Source organism: Rhinichthys klamathensis, unplaced genomic scaffold (assembly GCF_029890125.1).
Source record: "Rhinichthys klamathensis goyatoka isolate OS25496 unplaced genomic scaffold, OSU_Roscu_1.1 h1tg000036l_1, whole genome shotgun sequence".
NCBI classification, from domain to species: Eukaryota; Metazoa; Chordata; class Actinopteri; order Cypriniformes; family Leuciscidae; genus Rhinichthys; species Rhinichthys klamathensis.
Genome location: NW_026606584.1, coordinates 7,131,838 through 7,152,887, shown reverse-complemented (window position 1 = coordinate 7,152,887; position 21,050 = coordinate 7,131,838). Strand labels below are relative to the sequence as shown.

Here is a 21,050-nt window from a genome sequence, read left to right as displayed (position 1 = left end):
AGAAAACCAACAGATACAATAGGTGCCTCTGCACCTTCGGTGCTTGGCCCCTAATAATAATAATAATAAGAAAACCAACAGATACAATAGGTGCCTCTGCACCTTCGGTGCTTGGCCCCTAAAAAGAAAAAGGCAAACAAAGGATTACATAGAAAAAATAAAACAAAAACTATTAGTTCCCGAAGAATTAAAAGTTCAATAAAATGTAAAGAGTGGAAGTGCTAAGACGATAGTAATAGCCTACTACAGTGATGATGAGTATTAATGCCATCAGCTAATTCCTCATCATTAATACTTCAACTTATATGTGACAGCAAGTGGCCTCAGCGTTACACATATATACTACGTAATTATTAATAATTATAATCATTCATGTTGGCAGCTGTAATTTAGAGCTGCATGATTAAATGACATTGATTCGGCTATGTCTATTAAATCTTTGACAAAATCACAGTTTTGACAAAATCACAGCAGAATATTAAAATCTGTGTTGGCGCTGCTGCTGACCCAGAGAGAGCAGTTGTCATGTAAAGGTATATGAGACAACTTCACAGTCTTTCCAACCACTCAGTTTGTGTTAGAGTAATTCAAATGACCACAGACGTCCTGATAAAAGTTAGGATATAATTAAAGCGCTGATGTCTGGTAGCGATCCAAATAGAGTAAATCACTATATGAATGTAACTTGATGCTTTAAATAAAGATTGTATCAATTACATCTTTACACCAATAGGTGGCGACAAGTGACTGTTAAAAATGTATTTTTCATTGCATCATTCATTCAAAAGATTTGTTGATTCATCCAGTAATGAAACAAGTGACGTTTTTATAAGTGAGTCATTGAATCATCCATTCAAACAGTAAAAAAAAAAAAAAAAAAAAACATATATATTTGTTCTAGTAAATGACATGTTATTTTGTTTAGATGTCTATTTAGAATAGTTGGAGAATCATGATTTCTATATTTTAAGCAAAAAAAAAAAAAGACAAAATTATCCAGAATCATCCAGCTCAACTGTAATGTACTAAATAAAGATACCGGAGACCAGTTGCTAAAGACAACAAAAATAGTTACAGTTTTGCTCCAGCAGTTTTATCGAAATAAATTTCACAGTGTAGCATAGCAAGACAACCTGATGTAACCTGGTACTGAACATAACTGTAAGCTCGTGCATGGACTACATCAGTGTCTAACCAAAGAAAAAGAAAAAGAGAGATGAGAGCGATATGAAAGACCGCATCAGAGTGTAACCTGACTGTTTTATCATTTCAAAAAGGAGACAACCTCAGGGGAAACAGTTACTCTAATAATTGAAGGTAGCATAGTACTTTAAGTCATTCAGAGACACAGCCTTTATGTTTTTGCATCCAATCACCAGCTACTAAAGGCAGCAGATGTTTTCCAGGTCAAATGTAAAGGGAAATCCCTTCGGGCCACAGTCACATTGAAACATCTGTTGTTTGTGGATCAGAACTGAAATGACAACCAGTGATGTTCTAAATCAATCTAAAATTAGCCTATTATAAAACATACTGTATTTGTTAACTGAATGTTAGACGAAAATGTTAGACGTTTAAATGAAATAAAACTAAAACTAAAAATGACTAATGAATGAAAACTATTTAGAAATATTAAAAAGCAAAAATGACAAAATGAACATAAAATAAAAAAATGTAATTAAATCAAATAAAAATGTAAGCTAATTCAACATTAATAAATTAACACTGATGACACACTTTCATGACAATTCACTTTTTGGCGAATTGATAAATAATGATTTCATATAAATCCGTATGTGTCATTCATACATTTTTGGTTCCAATTTTGTCCCGAGACTTTACATGAAGAAAAAACAGGAAAAAAAAGAATCTTATCGTTTTCATATGTAAAAAAAGAAAGAAAAGAAAGTACAATATAAAACCAAATGGAAATGTTTAACAAAAATGGAAAATGGAAGTTCAAAATCAGCTCATTTCATGTTTGATAATCACACCATTCAGTCTAATGAGCAGATGTGAGCAGTCTGCAGTCAGGTGATTAGTGTATGAGTGACAGGACCGACCTTTAACTAGCGATAAAGACTCACTGAGGCCAGAGTCAACAGGGGTTTCCACTCACAATGCTCACCGCTGAGAACTGTGGGTCGCAGCAGTCTAACATACTAATTAAAAGGCTCCTTAAAGCAATGCCTCATTATGCTTATTAATACCGTAATTAATCCTGTAATAAAGTAGATAAGCATAATTTAATTCGGGGTCAATGCTGATTAGTTGAATTATTCATAAGTTTTAGTACAGTCCTCCACTCATGCAAACAGAATCCAAACTGTTAACCATTATTCTAGGATCCACCTGGTCATAATGGCCTGTTGATCTTTTCCATTGCCATCTACAACTAAGCTCTGTGTGTGTGAATTGACTCCTGATTCACAACATTTTTAGCGACCATACAGCCGCTAAAGCGACTAAAGATGAATTGTTCTATGCGCTGGTTGCTATGGAACCTTGTCTCCACAGAGAAGAGCCCTTGACATTGTTGAAAGCACTCTACTAGAGAACATAAACAAGTGCTTTGGCACTGTGTGTGATGCTGGACTTCAAGCTGTGGATATACAGGCTCCTGGTGTGTGACTCTATCAGATGATGTTCAACAGAATGAAATGTTCTTCATTTAATTATTTTATTTATTTATTTATTTGTGAATGCGTCTGCGCTCCTGTGAACATTTTTACTGAGAAAACTGTTATCTTGTCAATTATGGAAAGTGTTGTTACATAATAAAAGAACTCATTTAGCTTAATTGTTCAACTTGTGGTGTAATAATCTCATTAGCCATTGAGACACTGTACAACATAGGCTCTTTGGAAACACAAGCCTCTACCTCTATTTTTGCAAAACTCCAAAAACGTATACAATTCACTTCAGTTTCCAACATTAGAGGCAGTAAAATGCCAACAACTTTTATCACACAAAGTATGATTATAGGGCAGACTACTGAATAATAAAGACTTATTTTCGCGTGGCTCCTTGCCCAATAACACAATGACCTCAAACCACTTTTATATGCATGGATTGTGATACAGTATTTAACTGTTCCCATAGCCAGCTCCATATGTAAGGCTTTTCTGACATAGTAAACTTGCTTGGTAGCTCACCTGGTACAGCTTTGGGACACAAATAGAGCTATAAAGAAGCAAGCTTAAATGAAGCATTTTTATGCTTTTGTTAACACTGTCAGTCTAGGTTTAGGGTAGGGTTTAGGTGCTACATTATTTTTAAACACAACAGAGCATTAACCTTTTAGTGCCACTCTCTAGACATTTGAATTCTAAACCTCATCAATACATACAAATGTTGCTAGATTCACGTTCATCTTTTTTTAGCCCCACTCAGTGGATATTTCACTTTGAAAGTGTCATGAAACTTGCAAGAAGCAATGCCATATCATTTTGTAGAAGCCACAGGTACACCACTGGTACGAAATGTAATCTCTACTGAAACTTGAGCATTTATGGATGATGAAGTCACAGGTACTGCAGTGCTCTATGTCTCCTGAGGGAAAAGATACGAGTAGGGAATGACAGCAAACCAGCTGAGCTGCTGACAGCAGGACCCTGGAGAAAATGTTCTTTGTAATACAGTGAAACAGAATTTTGGACAGAAGAAAGAAGTTAGGTAGAAAGCTAGCAATTGGGAGCGAAAGAATCTAAGAGAGACGCATGGACCGCTTTTCTTTAACAGACAACTTCATAGCTTCCTCTTTCAGAGACCTCAAGTGTTGGCTTCTATTCTTTGAGTGTCCTGATGTCATTAAAAGGTCACCCTCTTCCAAGGCTCCAGAATCGCATTGTGTTCCTGCTGCCACTGCCAAAAGTGTGTCTTTTACATTATAGAGCAGGTGAATCCACAGCACTCTTTCAGTAAAGTGAGGCCAGTCTTGGTTGCAAAGGGAGTAGTGTTCTGCTGGGCTCTGGGTCTCCTCCCAACATCTACAGAAGAGGTTCATAGACAAAGAGCTTTTTATACATAAAGATGCAGTGAGTTTACCAAGGGAAAATGTGTAGGTTTTATCATGGTGAGGACAGTTAGGATATTTCCCCACCCACCCTAAGGTTATAAAAATGCAAAATATGATGGGTTTACTGTAATTATGATATACATTTTTACCAATCAAAAGTTTGAGGGCGGTGTGATTTATTTTGTTTTTGAAAGAAGTATCTTATGCTCACCAAGGGTGCATTTATTTGATAAAAAAATATGAAATACTGTGAAATATTATTACAATTTAAAATGACTGTTTTCTATTTTAATACATTTTAAAGTGTTATTTAAAGCTGAATCTTCAGCAGTCATTACTTTGTAATCATTATAATATGCAATATTATAATATGTTATTAATATATATAATGTTTGGTGCTCAAGAATTTCTTATTATCAATGTTGAAAACAGTTGTGCACCTTAATATTTTTGTGTAAACAATGACATAATTTTTGTTCAGGGTTCTTAGATTAATAGAAAGTTCAAAATAACAGTATTAAATAAAGAAAAGAAATACATTATAAATGTATTTACCATCACCTTTGGTAAATTGAATGCACCCTTGCTAAATAAAAGTATTCATTTATTTTAAGAAATCTTAGTGAACAATATTGTATGCAAATCAGATTTTTTCATAATGCTTTTCATGTAACTTTGAATTTCTTTGTCTAATGCAACATTGACACTGTCCCAGTTTGCCCACAGTGTTTTATTAAACTGGGACGTTGCATTATTGGTGAACTGGGAAATCCACTTATGTCATTTTAATGAGGGGAATGGTACTTGACTGTCATAAGAGTACAATTTCTAATCATATAATTCATGCGTGTTAAAAAAATGGCTTTTCAGATTTAATAGTTAGCTCTACTTGTATGCTGACCCATTCACTATAATAATCAAGCACATATTTCAGAATCCACAATAAACAGTAAAGGAAGTACAGGCCAATGAAGGCGTTAAATCAGCGGAATCTAAAATTGCTTTATTGCTGATAAGTTGTGTAATAATGTTGTGTTATTATTATTATGCATTTTATTAATTACATTTAAAAACAAATGTTGACAGTTTGCCAGAAAGGGCTGGGAAATTGTGATTTGAGGTCTTTATTTTTGATTTGAATATTTTTTATAGCCTACTGAAATATTTAAAACATAGACAATGACAAATGATTAGAAAGACATTTAAATTAACATTAAACATTAAAATAAACATTACTTTGTTCAACCAACTATAAAAGAACGACTTACTCTTGGTTTGAGAGCTTTTTGGTAATTTGGACTTAAGAAACTCAGCCATCTCTTTGTCCTCCTCCCGTTCCCTGTGTAGCAGAGGTAACTATGATGATTATGGTGCAAAGCATTATGTGAAGACTGACTATTTCATTCATTTTTGCATGGTTTTCATGTCCTTCAGTTAGTTCAAGGTTTGATATTACTGCTGGGAAATGTAATCTAAAAATCTAACATGTGCAATCATTTATCATGCATTTATGTTTCTTTATTTATTCATAGTATTCTGCCGGCTTTAAAAAAGACTTCTGCTCAGTGGAAGTGAATAGTTTGCAACTTGTTCCATGACTTCTATTTCATCTTTTCAGAATTGGCTGGTAATGGACCTACAAAGAGCCGGAAACAGGATGGTCACTGCATCTTTAACACCAGCTGGACTAAAAATACACTCAGTGCTGTTCGGTCTTTCCTCATTTGATACTTCTTAACATGGTGCTGCAATATAGTTCTTTAGCACCCATAATAAGAATTTACTAAAACTGGAAGAATAGATGAAAATAATACATTAAATATTTTGGGATGAGCTGCCTTTAAATTATGTCAATATACTACCATAATTATAGACAACCCTAGGAAAAAGTTTATTCAAGTGTGATATTTGTATACTTATTATATTAGTTATTACTTTTATACTTTCAGTCCACTTTTTATGTACTTCTCAGAAATATACTTACACTGCACTAAATTGCACTAAAGTATACTTGACTTACGTATACTGACATAAAAGTCTAATATAGCCTACTTACAGTACGAGAAAAAATATAATTAAGTCCAAGTCTAATATACTTACGAGATATACTTAACAATATATATTATATTATATTATATTATATTATATTATATTATATATATACAATATAACAAAGTATTCTAAGTATACTTGACTTGTAGTTGTGTTTACTCTTTTGATTGATTAGCCTATTAGGCTACATACTTTTTTCCACATAGTTTTACATAGGCTACTGTCTTATAAACTTACATTGTTTGAAAATATTGAATTCTAAAGAAAGCAGATATGTTCCTAATTCTAAATGTTGTGTAGGCTAGTCCACTGGTAGAGTCATTTACTTCAAATCTATACTTTACTCTTTCCCCGCCATTGGCTGAATTTTCCAGCTATCCATGTTTTCACTGTTTTACGGTAGCGGGCGCTATAACGCATCTTCTGAAATAGTACAGAATCTCTGGATCAAAGCACAGGCAAAGAAGAAGCAGAAACACGTGAGATTGCTTACGTAAATGTAAAATAACGCGATCATCAAACATTAAAAAGCATAAGTTCAAAACGTTACAGAATGAAATAGGCTATCGAACTCATGAAGAGGGAACGTCTGTGAAGCTTTGGGGGTGTTGATGGACTCGATCTGCTCCATCTGTGTTTTGATCATGGTTCTGAATCCCATCCGGACTTAGATTAGATAGATTTAAAAAATAGATTTTCTCAGCTTTTTGTTTAAAATGTTGCTTTTTTCAAATGAAGCTAGAATAAAATGTTTTGTTTTTTTAACTTAAAAAAAGTTACTGTACAGTTAAAGGTATATTTCAAGTATAAAAAATTAATAGGCTACCTGAATAGAAACAGTAAAATACTGTTCTGTAAAAATACTGTAATGTAATGTTCACTTAAAGAAAACTTACAAGTATACTGCAAGACAAGTATAAAACTAATTGTTTACTGAGAGTATAATTCAAAGTGTACTTGCATAAACTATAAAATGAGCTACAAGTATTTGACTGTACTAAATTTTACTAAAGTACTAAAGTAAAGTACTAAACTGTATAATGTATTTGACTGTACAAGTAGTATTTGACTACTTGTACTTGTAGTATAGTTGCAGTACAAATGAAAAGCTTAGTTGTAAACTAGTTGTGTACTCAAAGTTTACTACTTTCACTACTAAACGATATGCGTGAGCATTCTGTCCTTTTCAGTGTTTTATCTTCCTGTTTTTGGTTCATTTGCATGTATTTGGTTCGTGTTGCGTTCATATATCATTCGAACCGCACCAGAGTTTGTTTGGAAGTGGACCAAGATCCATCTTTTCAGCGGTCTCGGTCCGCTTGTTTGGTGCGTATAGGTTCGGATGGCACCGTTCACACTTATTCAAATGAACCTCAATAACAGAGCAATCGCACCAGGGTTCGTTTTAATCGAACCAAACATGCCAAGTGTGAACACACCCTAAAAAGTGGTGTCCCACGTAGTATTGAAACAGTACACTTACAAGTATACTTCTAGTACATTGATATTAGTTTACGTACAAGATAAAATATACTTAACAATATACTTGAACTTTACTTAAGTATAGTTAATAAAATGAACTTGAAGTAGCCTATAATTATTTTTCGTAAGGGAAGGCAGAACATAGACATATAAACAGTGAGTCCAGATTCAATCACAAATTTGTGCAGATGCCACAAGCACCGAGCAGAATTTCCTGAATTAAATTCCTTTAATCACTGCAGCATGGCTTTATTACAAATAAAATCCTATTACTTATGTACATAGAGTGTGAGTAATGTTTTTTTCCCCTCAGGCCTTCGACAGAATCCTGTCTGCCTTGGAATTGAGCTCAGTCAGAGATTTAATAAAGGGTGCAGATGAATTGTGTGTCAGCCTCCATCTTTTTCCAGCATTGCTGAAATTGGCTCACCTGAGGCGCTCAAACTCCACGTCATCTACCAGGAAGTCTCTTGCCTCCACTAATTTATGAATCTGTTTCAGAAACTCTTCCTCCTTCTGTTTGTCTTCATTAGACTTGTCATTATCTGAAAATGGATTTTAACACTTACTCTAACAGAAAAAAACAAAACAAAATAATCTCTGCAAAATGAGGTTGGGATTTAGTGGTTTAATTAGTAGTGCATGTTTTCTTGCTGTGCTACTTTTAGAAAATTGTAAAACATTTCAACAAAGAGAGAGATCTCTAATCTCTAACTTTAGTAACGGTACAGTGAAAGGGACTTTCAAATCGGTAAACTGTAAAAACAAAAACATTGATCGCTAATAAAGGTTTACTTGTCCTATTTATTTATTTTTATTTTTGATGTAATATATGCCAGAGGCATTTCCAGATCTCACCTGGGATAGACAGAAGCTTTTGAAGCTCTTTCTTCAGTCTTGTAATTTCTTTACATAACTGGATATCATCCATCCTGCAAAGTAAAAGGACACGCAAACATGTTAAGTTCATACTGTTCTAAAGCATGAGAAGCGTTTAAATTCTTGACTAAAAACAACACCAATGATAACCTATAAAGCTGGTAACCTGCTTCATTTCATAACATTTAAATTAATTTATTTTATTTTACTCTAAATGAAAAACGTCTCGGTTACGGATGTAACCCTCGTTCCCTGAGTAGGGAACGGAGACGTTACGTTGGATGACGGAGAATGGGGGTTTCGCCAGAAAGCCTATCATCTTCGAATATTATAAAACGAGCCAATGGCGATGAAATGCCATGGGTCTGCGGAATTTGCATAGTGTATCTCCGCCCCACCGCGTGGGTATATAAGGATAGACACCGGCAAAGGCAGATCATGTCTTCGCTGAGGAGCCGAGACTGAACTCAGGCGTCTACCCAGCGGTACAGCGGAAGTGGGAGGGTGACGTAACTCAGGGAACGAGGGTTACATCCGTAACCGAGACGTTCCCTTTCGTAGTCACTCCGAGTTACGTCGGATGACGGAGAATAGGGGTCCCCATGAAATCACGCCATCTTCACAGCTGTCTTCTAGTGCCCTGCGAAAGTCTGACCTCCCTGTCGTGATATAGGCATGGACGAAGGAGTCCTACTTAACACAGGAATACAAAGGTACACTGGGAAGCATATCTCAGGGGAAATATGCTGCAGCACGCCTACCCGTAGGGAGGACTTGAGAATAAAGAAAACCTTCAGGGTGGAGGGACACAGCCTTCGCTCCAACCCATCTTGCAGGAAGGAAAGCACGACACTGATCGAGCATCTCCTGGGGTCTTCTCGGTGAGAAGAGCACCAGTTGACGAAGAGGTTACACTTTAACGCGTAGACATGTCTCATGGACGATGCTCTAGTGGAAGTGATGGTAGCCGCCACCGCTGGTGGCAGGGTACTCAAACCTGCCTCGTCCCGTCCAGGAGCCACACGTGGAGGTTCCAAAGATCGGGACGAGGGTGCCATAGGGTGCCCCGTCTCTGAGAAAGGAGGTCCTTCCTCAGAGGAATTGGCCAAAGAGGTGCTGTCGCGAGGAGTATCAGTTCGGAGAACCAGGTCCGGGTGGGCCAGTACGGCGCAACCAGAATGACCTGCTCCTCGTCCTCCTTGATCTTGCACAGGGTCCGTGCGAGAAGGCTCACTGGGGGAAATGCATATAAGCGGAGGCCCCGCGGCCAGCTGTGCGCCAGTGCATCCGTGCCGAGCGTGCCCTCGGTCAGGGAGTAATACAGGGCGCAGTGGGATGAGTCGTGGGAGGCAAACAGGTCTACCTGTGCGTCCCCGAACTGGTCCCAAATCAGCTGGACCGACTGGGGATGGAGTTGCCATTCGCCGGAGATGGGCCGAAACCGTGACAGCTCGTCGGCTGCAAAGTTCCGATCTCCCGGAATGTAAATAGCACGAAGGGACCTCAGGTGCTTCTGACTCCATAAGAGGAGGTGGCGTGCGAGTTGCGACATACGGCGGGAGCGTAGACCACCCTGACGGTTGATGTACGCTACTGTCCCGGTATTGTCTGAACGGACTAGTACGTGTTGACCCTTGAGCAACGTGTGTAAACGGTGCAGGGCAAGGCGTACTGCCAGCAACTCGAGGCAATTGACATGCAGGCAACGCTGGGGTCCTGTCCAGGAGCCCGCGGCAGCATGTCCATTGCACACGGACCGAGAACTCTGTGACAGAGGGGGACGAGAGCGGCAAGGCCCGGGAGCGTCGCACACTGTCGTCCGGCCCTCTGGGGGCTCAGAGATGGGATGCAGCTCTTTGGTTTAGAAAAGATTCTCCCCCAGCCCTCCACCGGGGGAAGGAGTGGCCCTGCAACCATTCCCTGAAGAACTGCAACCCACATCTGAGCTTCCCATAACGGGAGCGCCGCAAAGCCTGGCGTTCAGCGGGGCTGGTACGGGCAGGGGCGCCTTCCTGCGACCACCTCCACGGCCAGCCCTGGTGCTGCTGGGGGCCGGGCGGGAGGGGGCGGAATTCGCAGGAGGGCGCATTCGGCAGCAAGCGGACTGAGGCGTCTGAGCCGGCGGCTGGAGGCAGCAGATAGCCGCGGGGTCAGACAAAATAGCCACAGTCCACTTCTGGGCGGTCGAGAACTGTTGGGCAAAGACCTCGACCGTGCCGCCGAAGAGGCCAATCTGGGATATGGGGGAGTTGAGGAAACGTATTCACTCAGCCTCGTGCACATCAACCAGGTTAGCCAGAGATGTCTGACCACCTATGTGGACATCACCTGACTCAGGGAGCGTGCCGTCACATTCGTCGCTCGTAGAGCAAGGTCTGTGACGGCAGGCAGCTCAAGGATGAGCCCTGAATCAGCCCTACCCTCGTGCATGTCACTGAACACCCAGAAGGATGGCAATAACACGCAGTGAGCTGGCAGCCTGCCCCGCAGCTCTATAGGTCCCCGCCACCGGAGTAGACAAGAACCTGCAGGCATTGGAGGGGTGCTTAGGGTCGCCACGCCAGGTGGAGGCGCTGTGGGGACACATAAGTGTCGCCACAGAACACTCCACAGGGGGAACCCCAGTGTACCCTAGGCCGCGGCCTCTACAAGGGCAGAGAAGGCGGAAGAGTCCACTGAGCAGTCGCGAAAAGTCAAAGGAGACTTCCACGAATAGAAAGGATTTGGGTTTGCCACCCCCAAAAACCAATCATCAGCCTTAAGTGCTCGGGACATGGCAGAAGGTTCCACACAAGCCCGATACTCGCGGCAGCCCGGGAAATCATAGCTGTGAACCCTGGATCAAACTCGTTATGCTAGCACATCCGAGGACGGCAGCACAGACGAGCCATCATCTCTAGAGGACTCCAGTTCACCTTGTGATGCGGCGATATACATGATTTCATCAGCCGGGGGACCGAATGAGATGGGTTGCAATGCACGCGGGTTGCAATGTGAAAGACGGGGTGTGGACTGAGGAATTTCCATCGGTTTAGTTCCAGACCTGCCGTCTTAGGTCACCCTGGCCACCAGCCGAAGTATTATCTCACGTGGAGAAAAATAGATCGGGGTGTGGATGAGGGGACTCTCACTCTATTGAGCTCATCGAGTCTCGACCGTTACATTGCGATGGTCACGTTCCCACTGAGAGAACGTGACACACCCACGAGCGCTGTCTGAGCGCGATCAAAGCCCAAACACTCAAAACAGCGCCCATCAGCTGAATCTATCAGAATACCGCACTCAGAAATACACGGGCAGATCGTTTTTAGAAAGACGCGTCTTTAAAAAGACGTGCCGCGTGCAGCTCTTTAGTGAGAGGAAAAACTCTGCGGACGTTGAAGCGACCAGGGGGAACACACAGACAGGCAGACCACTGCTCAGATCGCAGGCAATGTGAAACTCGCTGGATACCGCCGTCACACCAACACCGGAGAGTTTGTTCGTCTCGAAGAGATGTAGTCACTGAAGAAAACTCAGGATTTGGCTTGTGGAGTGAAGAGATGCTCTTGGCTCCGAAGCGAAAACATGATCTGCCTTTGCCGGTGTCTCTCCTTATATACCCACGCGGTGGGGCGGAGATACGCTATGCAAATTCCACAGACCCATGGCATTTCATCGCCATTGGCTCGTTTTATAATACTCGAAGATGATAGGCTTTCTGGCGAAACCCCCATTCTCCGTCATCCGACGTAACTCGGAGTGACTACGAAAGAGAATGTTATTTAACATCACTGAACCAACTTAAATATACTAGGTTAAACCAACAAAGCTAAATTTAAGTGTAGGATCGGGTAAAAATAGTTGGCGATAACACTTTGTAAAGAAACATTACGCGTTAAAACAGTAGGCATTATTCTACCATTTACTGTACATTTAAACAGTGATTTTCTGTTGTCTAATGCCTCATTATGTTGAAAGTATAATTCAATGAGTTGTCAGAAAGCCAGATAGTTATTTAGAATGCATTTAGTCCGTAAACCTGTTTGCTCATGTCAACATTCTTGCCAATATCACTGTTTGCTATATAAATCCGCATTTCAGTCCCATTTTAACGAAAATATGCAGGATAATGGTGAAGCTGTAGCACAGGATTTCTCTCTATATCTCTCTGGTTTAGTTGAGACAGGCAGTTGAGGCTGAGCACCAATCAAACACTCGTGAAGAAATGCCCCACTGGTTTTGTAATAGGCAATGCTCTTCCCCAAACGATTGTGAGGGGAAACCGATATACATGCATTAGACACTCTGGCAGCATCAAAAGCAAAGCATTAGCATTTTAATGAGGGGCAGCTGGCTGATTGTAGCTCTTGTTAATGGGAATAAGAAGGACGGATGACTGTAGATGTGATCTCAGATCAACTTTACAAACCGCTCAAGGCTTGTGAGTTTGACTGTTGACTATCATTTATAATTGACAAAACAGTTTTTTGTTGCATTCATTAGTAGTTCATTGTCCATGTAGTCATTGTGTTTTATTATATCTGGAGTGTGAAAATGTATACTAATAAAATAATATTCATATTATTGTAATATTGTTCTGTTTTGGTTTTATTTTTAGTGTTCTGTTCCTGTTTGCCTGTGTTCCCTTTGCTCTTAGTTTGACTCCATGGTTTTTGATTGAGCTTGCGCATGTTTCTGGTTACGTTAATTATCCCTGTGTGTATTTAAGCCCTTACATTTGCATTTATGTTTATGTGGTTGTGATTTCTTATATTCCTGAGTATTTGCTATTAAATATAAAGCTGGTTAAAATCTCCTTGGTCGTGTGATTTCTATAGCCACCAACCCGAACCAAGACTGGATTTATTTTTTAGGCTTTTTTCTCCCGTTTCACTATTGACCTGCCGGCCATCCAACTGGTCTGCCTTGAGCAAAAGGACCATTAACTTTTTTTAACCCACCAGCCTCAGCGAGCAGTCCAAGGTACGGTTCAAAGTGAACAGTCCTCGGGAAAATTTTGGCGCATATGTGGAGTGGGTGCTGGTGAATACTAGATCGGCATTTGACATCTGTCCTGCTGATGACGACATCACCAGCCCCACTCCGAACCAAGAGTCCAGCCAGCCACCGCCCACACACTGCACGGAGCTAACATTAGAGACCAAATCTACTGCTACGCATGAGCCAGTGCCAGAGAAGAGGACTAAGCCAACCATCGCCCAAACCCCACATAGAGTCTGTCCAGGTGCATGACAACACTGTGAGTGAGTGAGCTGCAGCTGTCCTCTGCAAATATTTATGAAGATTTGGAATAGCATATTTCCCTGATTCTCCCATCCCTACTGGTCCCACCCAGCTCTAAGTATTCTGTGTCTCCATTGGATCCACCCAGCTCAAAGTCTCATGTGTTCCCGCTGGTTCCATCCAGCTCAAAGTCTCCTGTGTCTCCAGGGTTCCACCCAGCCTCCCTCTCCCACCTCCTCTTCCAAAATCAGACAGTCTGTCAGCCCCACCTCTGCTGATTTCCTTCATCCCCTCGACTTCTCCTCTAATACCACTCTATTGTGTGGACCTACCTAGCTCCGCCCAGCTAAGAGGATCCCCTGGCTCTGCTTCCAGCCTCTGAGCCCATCACTCCACCTCGTCCTGTCAGCTCCTCCTTGGCTCCTCCCTCCCTCGGCTCCACCTGGGACCATCGTCCTTATTGCTTCACCGGGCTCCCTCGTCCCTCCGGCTACGCCTTAGTCAGTCGTCACCCTGTCTGCGCCGCAGACTTACGGGCCTTCAGCTACGCTTTGTCCCTCCACCTCTTAGGCTCTGTGGGGCTCCGCCTTCTCTCCGGGTCCAACTTGGTTGCTAAGCCACATTCCTCCGGTGCCCTGATTCCACCTCGGATGCTCGTCGCTGTGGCTCCGCCTCAGTCTCCAGAGCCATTGGTGTTGTGTGATCACTTCAGCTCTCCATCTGCACCCTGGTCTCCTCTTCCATTGGCTCTATCTCAATAAGTCATCTCCCTGGTGTCATCATTTAAACTTGGCTTCTCCCTCCCTCAACTTCGCCGTGGGACATCGTCCTGGCTGCAATTTGGTTGCCCACCTGGCTCCTCCTGCTCCTGGCTTCTCCCTGGCTCCTCCTTCCCTCCACTCCCCCATGGACTGTTCTGCCTGCCCCTGATGCCCCCACATGCCTGTCCAGCTCCATATCCTCCACCTGAGCCCCCACCCTCCTCTGTTTGACTGTTACGGCGCTATTAAATATAATTCTGGTTCAATTCTACTTGGTCATGCGATTTCTACAGCCACCAACCCTGACAATTATATTAATATTACAATATTTTATATAATTTTAATATTAATTATAATAATCTATTAATCAAAAAACAATAACATGGCTACACTATAAACTCAAAAAGTGTTTGATGTAAAAAAAAATCAAACATAAATATTAATATGTAAGGTATTCTATCTAAATCTATAGTCAGCAGGATATTATCACAAAAAAATAAACCCAGGCAGGGTGATCTGGGCACATTTATTAAATTGCTACCTACAAAATAAATACATAAATGGCACCCGGATAATTGATTCACGGGTTTAGAAAGAGACTGCAGAGTGATTCAAGAAAAATTTAAGAAATCAGTTGCCTGGGACAACAATGAGTTGTACAGATTAAATGGACATTCACACCAAGGATGATAACTATAACTACAAAATTTTAAAGACACAGAGGAATGATATCAATGGAATCACTTTCAGAATGATACAGCTGATGAATGATAAAAAAAAGAGCTTGAGCATTTAATGCAGGAGACAACATAACTGCAGTGCTGGCTGGACGCTAATATAATTATCATTAGTTATCTTTATAGTTATCGTTCTTGGTGTCAAAGAGCAATTATACAAAAAGTATATGACAGAATTCTGAAACTGACCAATCAGAATGAAGTGGGGACATGTAGTAAGTATAAATACAGGGTCCAAATTTAGGTTCCATATGTCTAAGACAACACTGAAAATATGCTGTTCAAATTCTAATTTAAACCTGAAAATACAATAAAAAATTTAAGATTGAAAGAAAAATAAACCCACAAAATGTTGGGGTCTATTGTTTTAATAAAGAACATACAATTCAAATTGTTAATTAATTTGATATATATTGACACTTCCAGTTACTTTTAATAAAAAGAAAAAATGAAAACAAACAGCTTTGTCATAATTACAGCAGAGCATACCACCATATAGCTTGTATGAGGGGTCTTTGATTAATTAGAGTTCATGTCAGTTCAAATGCTGCTGACATTAAAGAAAAAAAAGATGAAATTCTGAAATTCATGTACGCCAACATTTTTCAATTAAACGTTTCAATGTTGTCCCTGATAACATAATGTGTAATACAAAAGAAGAAGCATTTTCACTAGTGGTTACAGATATTTGGGCCCCACAGTATATATTATAGGTATTTACATGTGAAAATCAGTTTACTCACATGTATCTGAGCTCAGATTCCCTCCTGACCAAAATGTCTCTGATCCGTTCAATCTTACAGAGTTCCCCCTCAATGTCTCCCACTGTGGTAGTAGAGTCCGCCATTGAGACCACATCTGCCTCTGTAAAAACAGAAACAAGAAGATCTGGTCTGAAACCCCACTGATCACAACCACAAGGAGATGAATACAGCTCAAATTGCGTTCTATAGAAAACATCAGATTTAATGCAATGTCTTCTCTCTCAAGATTAGCAGTGCTTGTGGAGAATTTATGAAAAGTGAGGTACATTTGAAGATGCACCAATCAATAAACAACCACTGAGCCTCTTTAAATACCACATGTAAAGGAAGTGCAAGTGTAAAGTAAACCTATATACAATTCCTTCAGGTCTATCATTACTACCTTCTTCCTTTTCTTTAATAGATACTTGACCTCTTAAACCTTAAACCTCTTCACAAACTTCATCTGTATCCCTTCTGCACCAATGAATCAAAGCTTTAGCAGCAGCAGAAAATTGCAGCATGTCGAGGTTACCATCCTCGGCTGTCACACAACAAATTATTACTTGCACGGGTTTAGGAGGCCTAGCATAACTCTTCGCCTGATCCTACAATTGGTAATGTCACTGCTACTTTCTCATGAGTGGCATGGAAACCATTATGCAAGGCTAAGGGTAATACGTTCTGTCAGTTTTACATTTACATTTACATTTAATCAGATGCTTTCATCCAAGGCAAATTAGAATTGAGGAAACAGAAGCAATCAAACCAACAATAGGGCAACAATATCAAAAGCATCGTAAGCCTAAGTAGATTGTAGAACCATTGGGACCAATGGTCTCTACGATCAACTTAGCTCACAATGATTTTGAGAAACGCAGCCCTGGCCAATATACAGTGGTCTGTTACTAGAAAACAAATGAAGATGCTCTATATTATTTGGAGAAATATTTAAATAATAATAACAAATAATATAATATTCATTGTGGGCTCTCGTCAGTGTGTACGTTGTGTTGCTATTCTAAGTTGAAATTTGCCTTGTGGATTATTAAAACCTGTTGTACTTCATCTTTATCGTTGTGCGTATGCCTGTTTTCGTTTGTTATGGACATCCCTGCTGTGAAGCTACTGTGCCTTGAGCAGGGAGAACTCTCCCTCGTGGCTCACCGAGAGGATTTCCTCGATCTGGCCTACCTAACGACTTTCCCGGACGACTGCCTCATCTCGTTTCTGCTCACTGGACTGAACACATCAATACGAGAGCAGTTGTATGGGGAGGCTCCTCGAGGGAGCTTCGCCGCCTTTGTGGAGTGGGTGCTGGTATCCTGTGGATCTGCATTCATCGTGAATGACCTGCCCCACTCCCAACCCAGTGCCCAGCCCGGGCCCATCGGACTGTGTGGAGCAGCATATTAGGCCGCAGACGTCGAGCCCTTCTCTGCCACGAACTGTGAGCCAACACCTTCCAAGGAACGTGAGCTGAACATCGCCACGGAGCCTGAGTTGCGCAAGTCTGACCAGGTGCGCGTGCCGGGTGGGCCATCTGCCGCCAAGGGAGTGTTTGTGGAATCAGAAGGCAAGGATGAGAGCCCCGCCTGCCTTCCCACCACTGAGAGTGAGACTCTGGCAGCACTAAATATTGACTGTGAGAGAAAATAATTCCCATCTTGTTCGCAGAATCTTTTTCATCTGTCTCGTCAGTCCCACCCAGCCTCCCTGTCCCACCATCTCTCTTAACCACTATAAAAGATTTGACTGGTCTCATTGGACTATTTACAATTCTCCAGTTTCGTCCTCAGCCACTCCTGCCAGTCGTCACTGTCTCTCACCAATCCATTTGTGTCCTCTCCTCTTCTCAGTGGCGTGGTTCAACCTTGGGGTTTCACCTGCTGGGAGCCATCTCCTCCTGGGCGAGAAGAGCCAGTGACTCCGCCTACAGCCTCAGCGGACTCCGCTCCTCCTCGACCTGTCACCCTGGCTCCTGCGCTCCTCCCGCCCTCGATTCCAGTACTTGCCACTGCTCTCCGGCCCTCCAACTCTTCGACTACGGCCCACGCTCAGCCTTCCCTCAGGTTCCGCCTCCACCCTTGGTCGCTCCAGCTCGCCCTCTGGCCTTCAGAGTTCAGACCCACACTTCCATCTTGGGAGGTCGTCTCTGCATTATCCTGCTGAAAGAGGCCACAGCCAGCAGGGAATACAGTTTCTATGAAAGGGTGTACATGGTCTGCAACAATGCTTAGGTAGGTGGTACGTGTCAAAGTAACATCCACATGGATGGCAGGACCCAAGGCTTCCCAGCAAAACATTGCCCAAAGCATCACACTGCCTCCGCTGGGTTGCCTTCTTCCCATAGTGCATCCTGGAGCCATGTGTTCCCCAGGTAAGCGACGCGGCCATCCACGTGATGTAAAAGAAAACATGATTCAGGCCTCCTTCCATTGCTCTGTGGTCCAGTTCTGATACTGTTGGAGCTTTCGGCGGTGGACAGGGGTCAACATGGGCACCCTGACTGGTCTGCGGCTATGCAGCCCCATATGCAACAAACTGCGATGCACTGATTATTCTGACACCTTTCTATCAGAACCAGCATTAACCTCTTGAGCAATTTGAGCTACAGTAGCTTGTCAGTTGGATCGGACCACACGGGCCAGCCTTAGCTCCCCACGTGCATCAATGAGCATTGGCCGCCCATGACCCTGTCGCCGGTTCACCACTGTTCCTTCCTTGGACCACTTTTGATAGATACTGACCACTGCAGACCGGGAACACCCCACAAAGAGCTGCAGTTTTGGAGACGCTCTGACCCAGTCGTATAGCCATTACAATTTGGCCCTTCTAAAACTCGCTCAAATCCTTAGGCTTGCCCATTTGTCCTGCTTCTGAATCAACACATCAACTTTGAAGACAAAATGTTCACTTGCTGCCTAATATATCCCACCCACTAACAGGTGCCGTATAATCAGTGTTATTCACTTCACCCGTCAGTGGTCATAATGTTATGCCTGAACGGTACTGTTATTCTTGTATTATTTATTTACTATTAGAGTATTTATTAACATTTTAATGTGTTGTGTGTGTGTGTGTGTGTGTGTGTGTGTGTGTGTGTGTGTGTGTGTGTGTGTGTGTGTGTGTGTGTGTGTGTGTGTGTGTGTGTGTGTGTGTGTGTGTGTGTGTGTGTGTGTGTTTTAAACAGATTACAGATTAAAAAGCCCTTTTGATATTCCTGTACATTCTACAAGCCAGAAGTAAGAACAACATGCTATAAATTTCTTGTCTGACTCACTGATATTAATGGTATGAATTTGACCTTTTCCCTTTCTTATTTGGCTCACATGACCCTTTGTATTTTCAAACCACCAAAAGGCATCTTGAAGTACTGTGAAGACACATCTAGATTACAAATGCTTGCAAAAAGAGCATTTCAAAAAGCCAAAAAGCATGGCTCCTTCATGCACAAGTTAACAACTCCACTGAAGCATTGAGGCTTTTATGTCAAGTTAGATAAGGAAAAAAACTTTAAAACGCATGTACTCTGAGTGAGAAAGCAATAGAACAGATTTGGCACAGTACAGAAAAAAAATAGATTTTTTTGTTTGCTTTGAGATGTAATAGAAAGCATGTAAAGGAAACAAAGCCTATTTAAATCAAATACAATCTGTGTCACGCTGAGACTTCCACAGATGTCCTTTCACTGTTTTTCTTCATAAATCGTGGTCATTCAGTTCTTACTTCAAAAAAGCATAAATTTGACAGTAGCCTATTTTTACGGAAACAATAACTAAACATTTACAAGTTTTCATCATACACATATGGCAAGGTAACAAATTAACAGGTTTTTACAGTAGCATTTTAGTCTTTTTCTGTATAAATGTAAAAAAATAAAAATAAAAATAAAGTGTAGTTGCTTAGTTTAAATAAAACAAAATGGAATTAATTATTTGAATGGACCACAGTTGCTTTACCCTGATGATCTCCATAAGATTATTTAGCAAAACTCTAGTAAGTATAGCAAAGCTTCTGGGAGACAGCAGAAGGTTCACTGCCCTGTGCTAGAAGAGCAGAGGGGTACACACATTTAAGCAAATGTAATGAAGCCAATATGACACTGTAAACTCAACAGCAGCACCGGGAAAGACACGTTCTTTCTTTCCCGAATCCCCTTCATACATCCCTCTTTGTGACTGTGACTTCAAATGATCTTTTGTTACTAAATCCTCATTAATACGATAATATCAATCGACACAATCTCCAAAGACAAATGTAGAACATTTAAGTTATTAATGGCTAAACTATGAGCTGTTTTCCGATCTCAGCATTACATCTCTTTTAACCTGTCCCTGAACCCAATCTCTAAATTAGTAGAAGTTCCACCTGTGGCATTCAATCGGCACAAAGTCCAATGGACAAGAAAATGCAAGTGTTCTGACAGGGTGTGATACAGTGACAGGTGTAGGGATACCTGTTTGGTCCACATCTGTTTTCCATTTCGTGCATTCCAGGGATCCATACTGACAGGATGCTCTGCGCTTTTCATCCATCATGAGTCACCGAAGCCTTATCTTATACGAGTGTATAAACAAATCCTGACTTGGTTGAGATATGGAAAGCAAGAGAGAACGCTAAAATGATGCAGCGGATCCAGCGGTTCTCTTTACTGAGGAAAATAGCGACGGCAGAGGAAGGATTACTTGGACATCATTACTGCTGTTGAACTCCCGTTCCCGACTCGTTGGCGACATCGTGTGGTCATTGGAATAACAACAACAACACAATTCAAGTCAGGATTCCTTCAAGTTTTGGCCAGTATCATAATAAACGCTTCTTCTTCTTAGAAATACATAATGTTTGTTTCTATTTTATTTGTGGTAAAAGTTCTATACATCATAACTGTGTGAATAAATCTGGATCCAAGCTTATTGCAGGGGTTTGCAGTTTTTTTTCCCAGTCATTTGAAAATGCTACATTTATTTTTAACATATGCTTTTTCAAATTCAAATCACAATATTTACAAAACCAACAACTGTGCAAAATGTTGGCATGAATGAATTCCATAAAAATAAAAGATATAGAGCTCAATTAGTTTGGCTAATTATATTATTGAGATTATATTTGTTCTTCAAAATAAATGGAAACTGGAAGAAAAAAACAAAAT

At 41.1% G+C, this 21,050-nt stretch overlaps 1 protein-coding gene across 1 annotated transcript; it reads right to left on the bottom strand.

Annotated features, from left to right (window-relative positions):
- Positions 1-3,880: 3,880 nt before the first annotated feature.
- Positions 3,881-20,908, bottom strand: pik3r6a (phosphoinositide-3-kinase, regulatory subunit 6a). The gene is made up of 6 exons (XM_056246220.1): positions 20,358-20,908; positions 15,899-16,019; positions 8,411-8,484; positions 7,983-8,097; positions 5,287-5,357; positions 3,881-3,989 (listed from the first exon to the last, which is right to left on the bottom strand). Exons 1-6 carry the CDS (start codon positions 20,437-20,439, stop codon positions 3,883-3,885), a joined length of 570 nt encoding a protein of 189 aa, XP_056102195.1. The 5' UTR covers positions 20,440-20,908; the 3' UTR covers positions 3,881-3,882.
- Positions 20,909-21,050: the final 142 nt, after the last annotated feature.

Excerpts from the sequence above, each read along its gene's own strand:
- pik3r6a (XM_056246220.1), bottom strand. The coding sequence starts at position 20,439 with ATGATGGATGAAAAGCGCAGAGCATCCTGTCAGTATGGATCCCTGGAA. Across the intron at positions 8,485-15,898 it reads GAATCTGAGCTCAGATACAT|GATGGATGATATCCAGTTAT; the intron begins GTGAGTAAACTG and ends TTTACTTTGCAG. Across the intron at positions 8,098-8,410 it reads AAAGCTTCTGTCTATCCCAG|ATAATGACAAGTCTAATGAA; the intron begins GTGAGATCTGGA and ends ATCCATTTTCAG.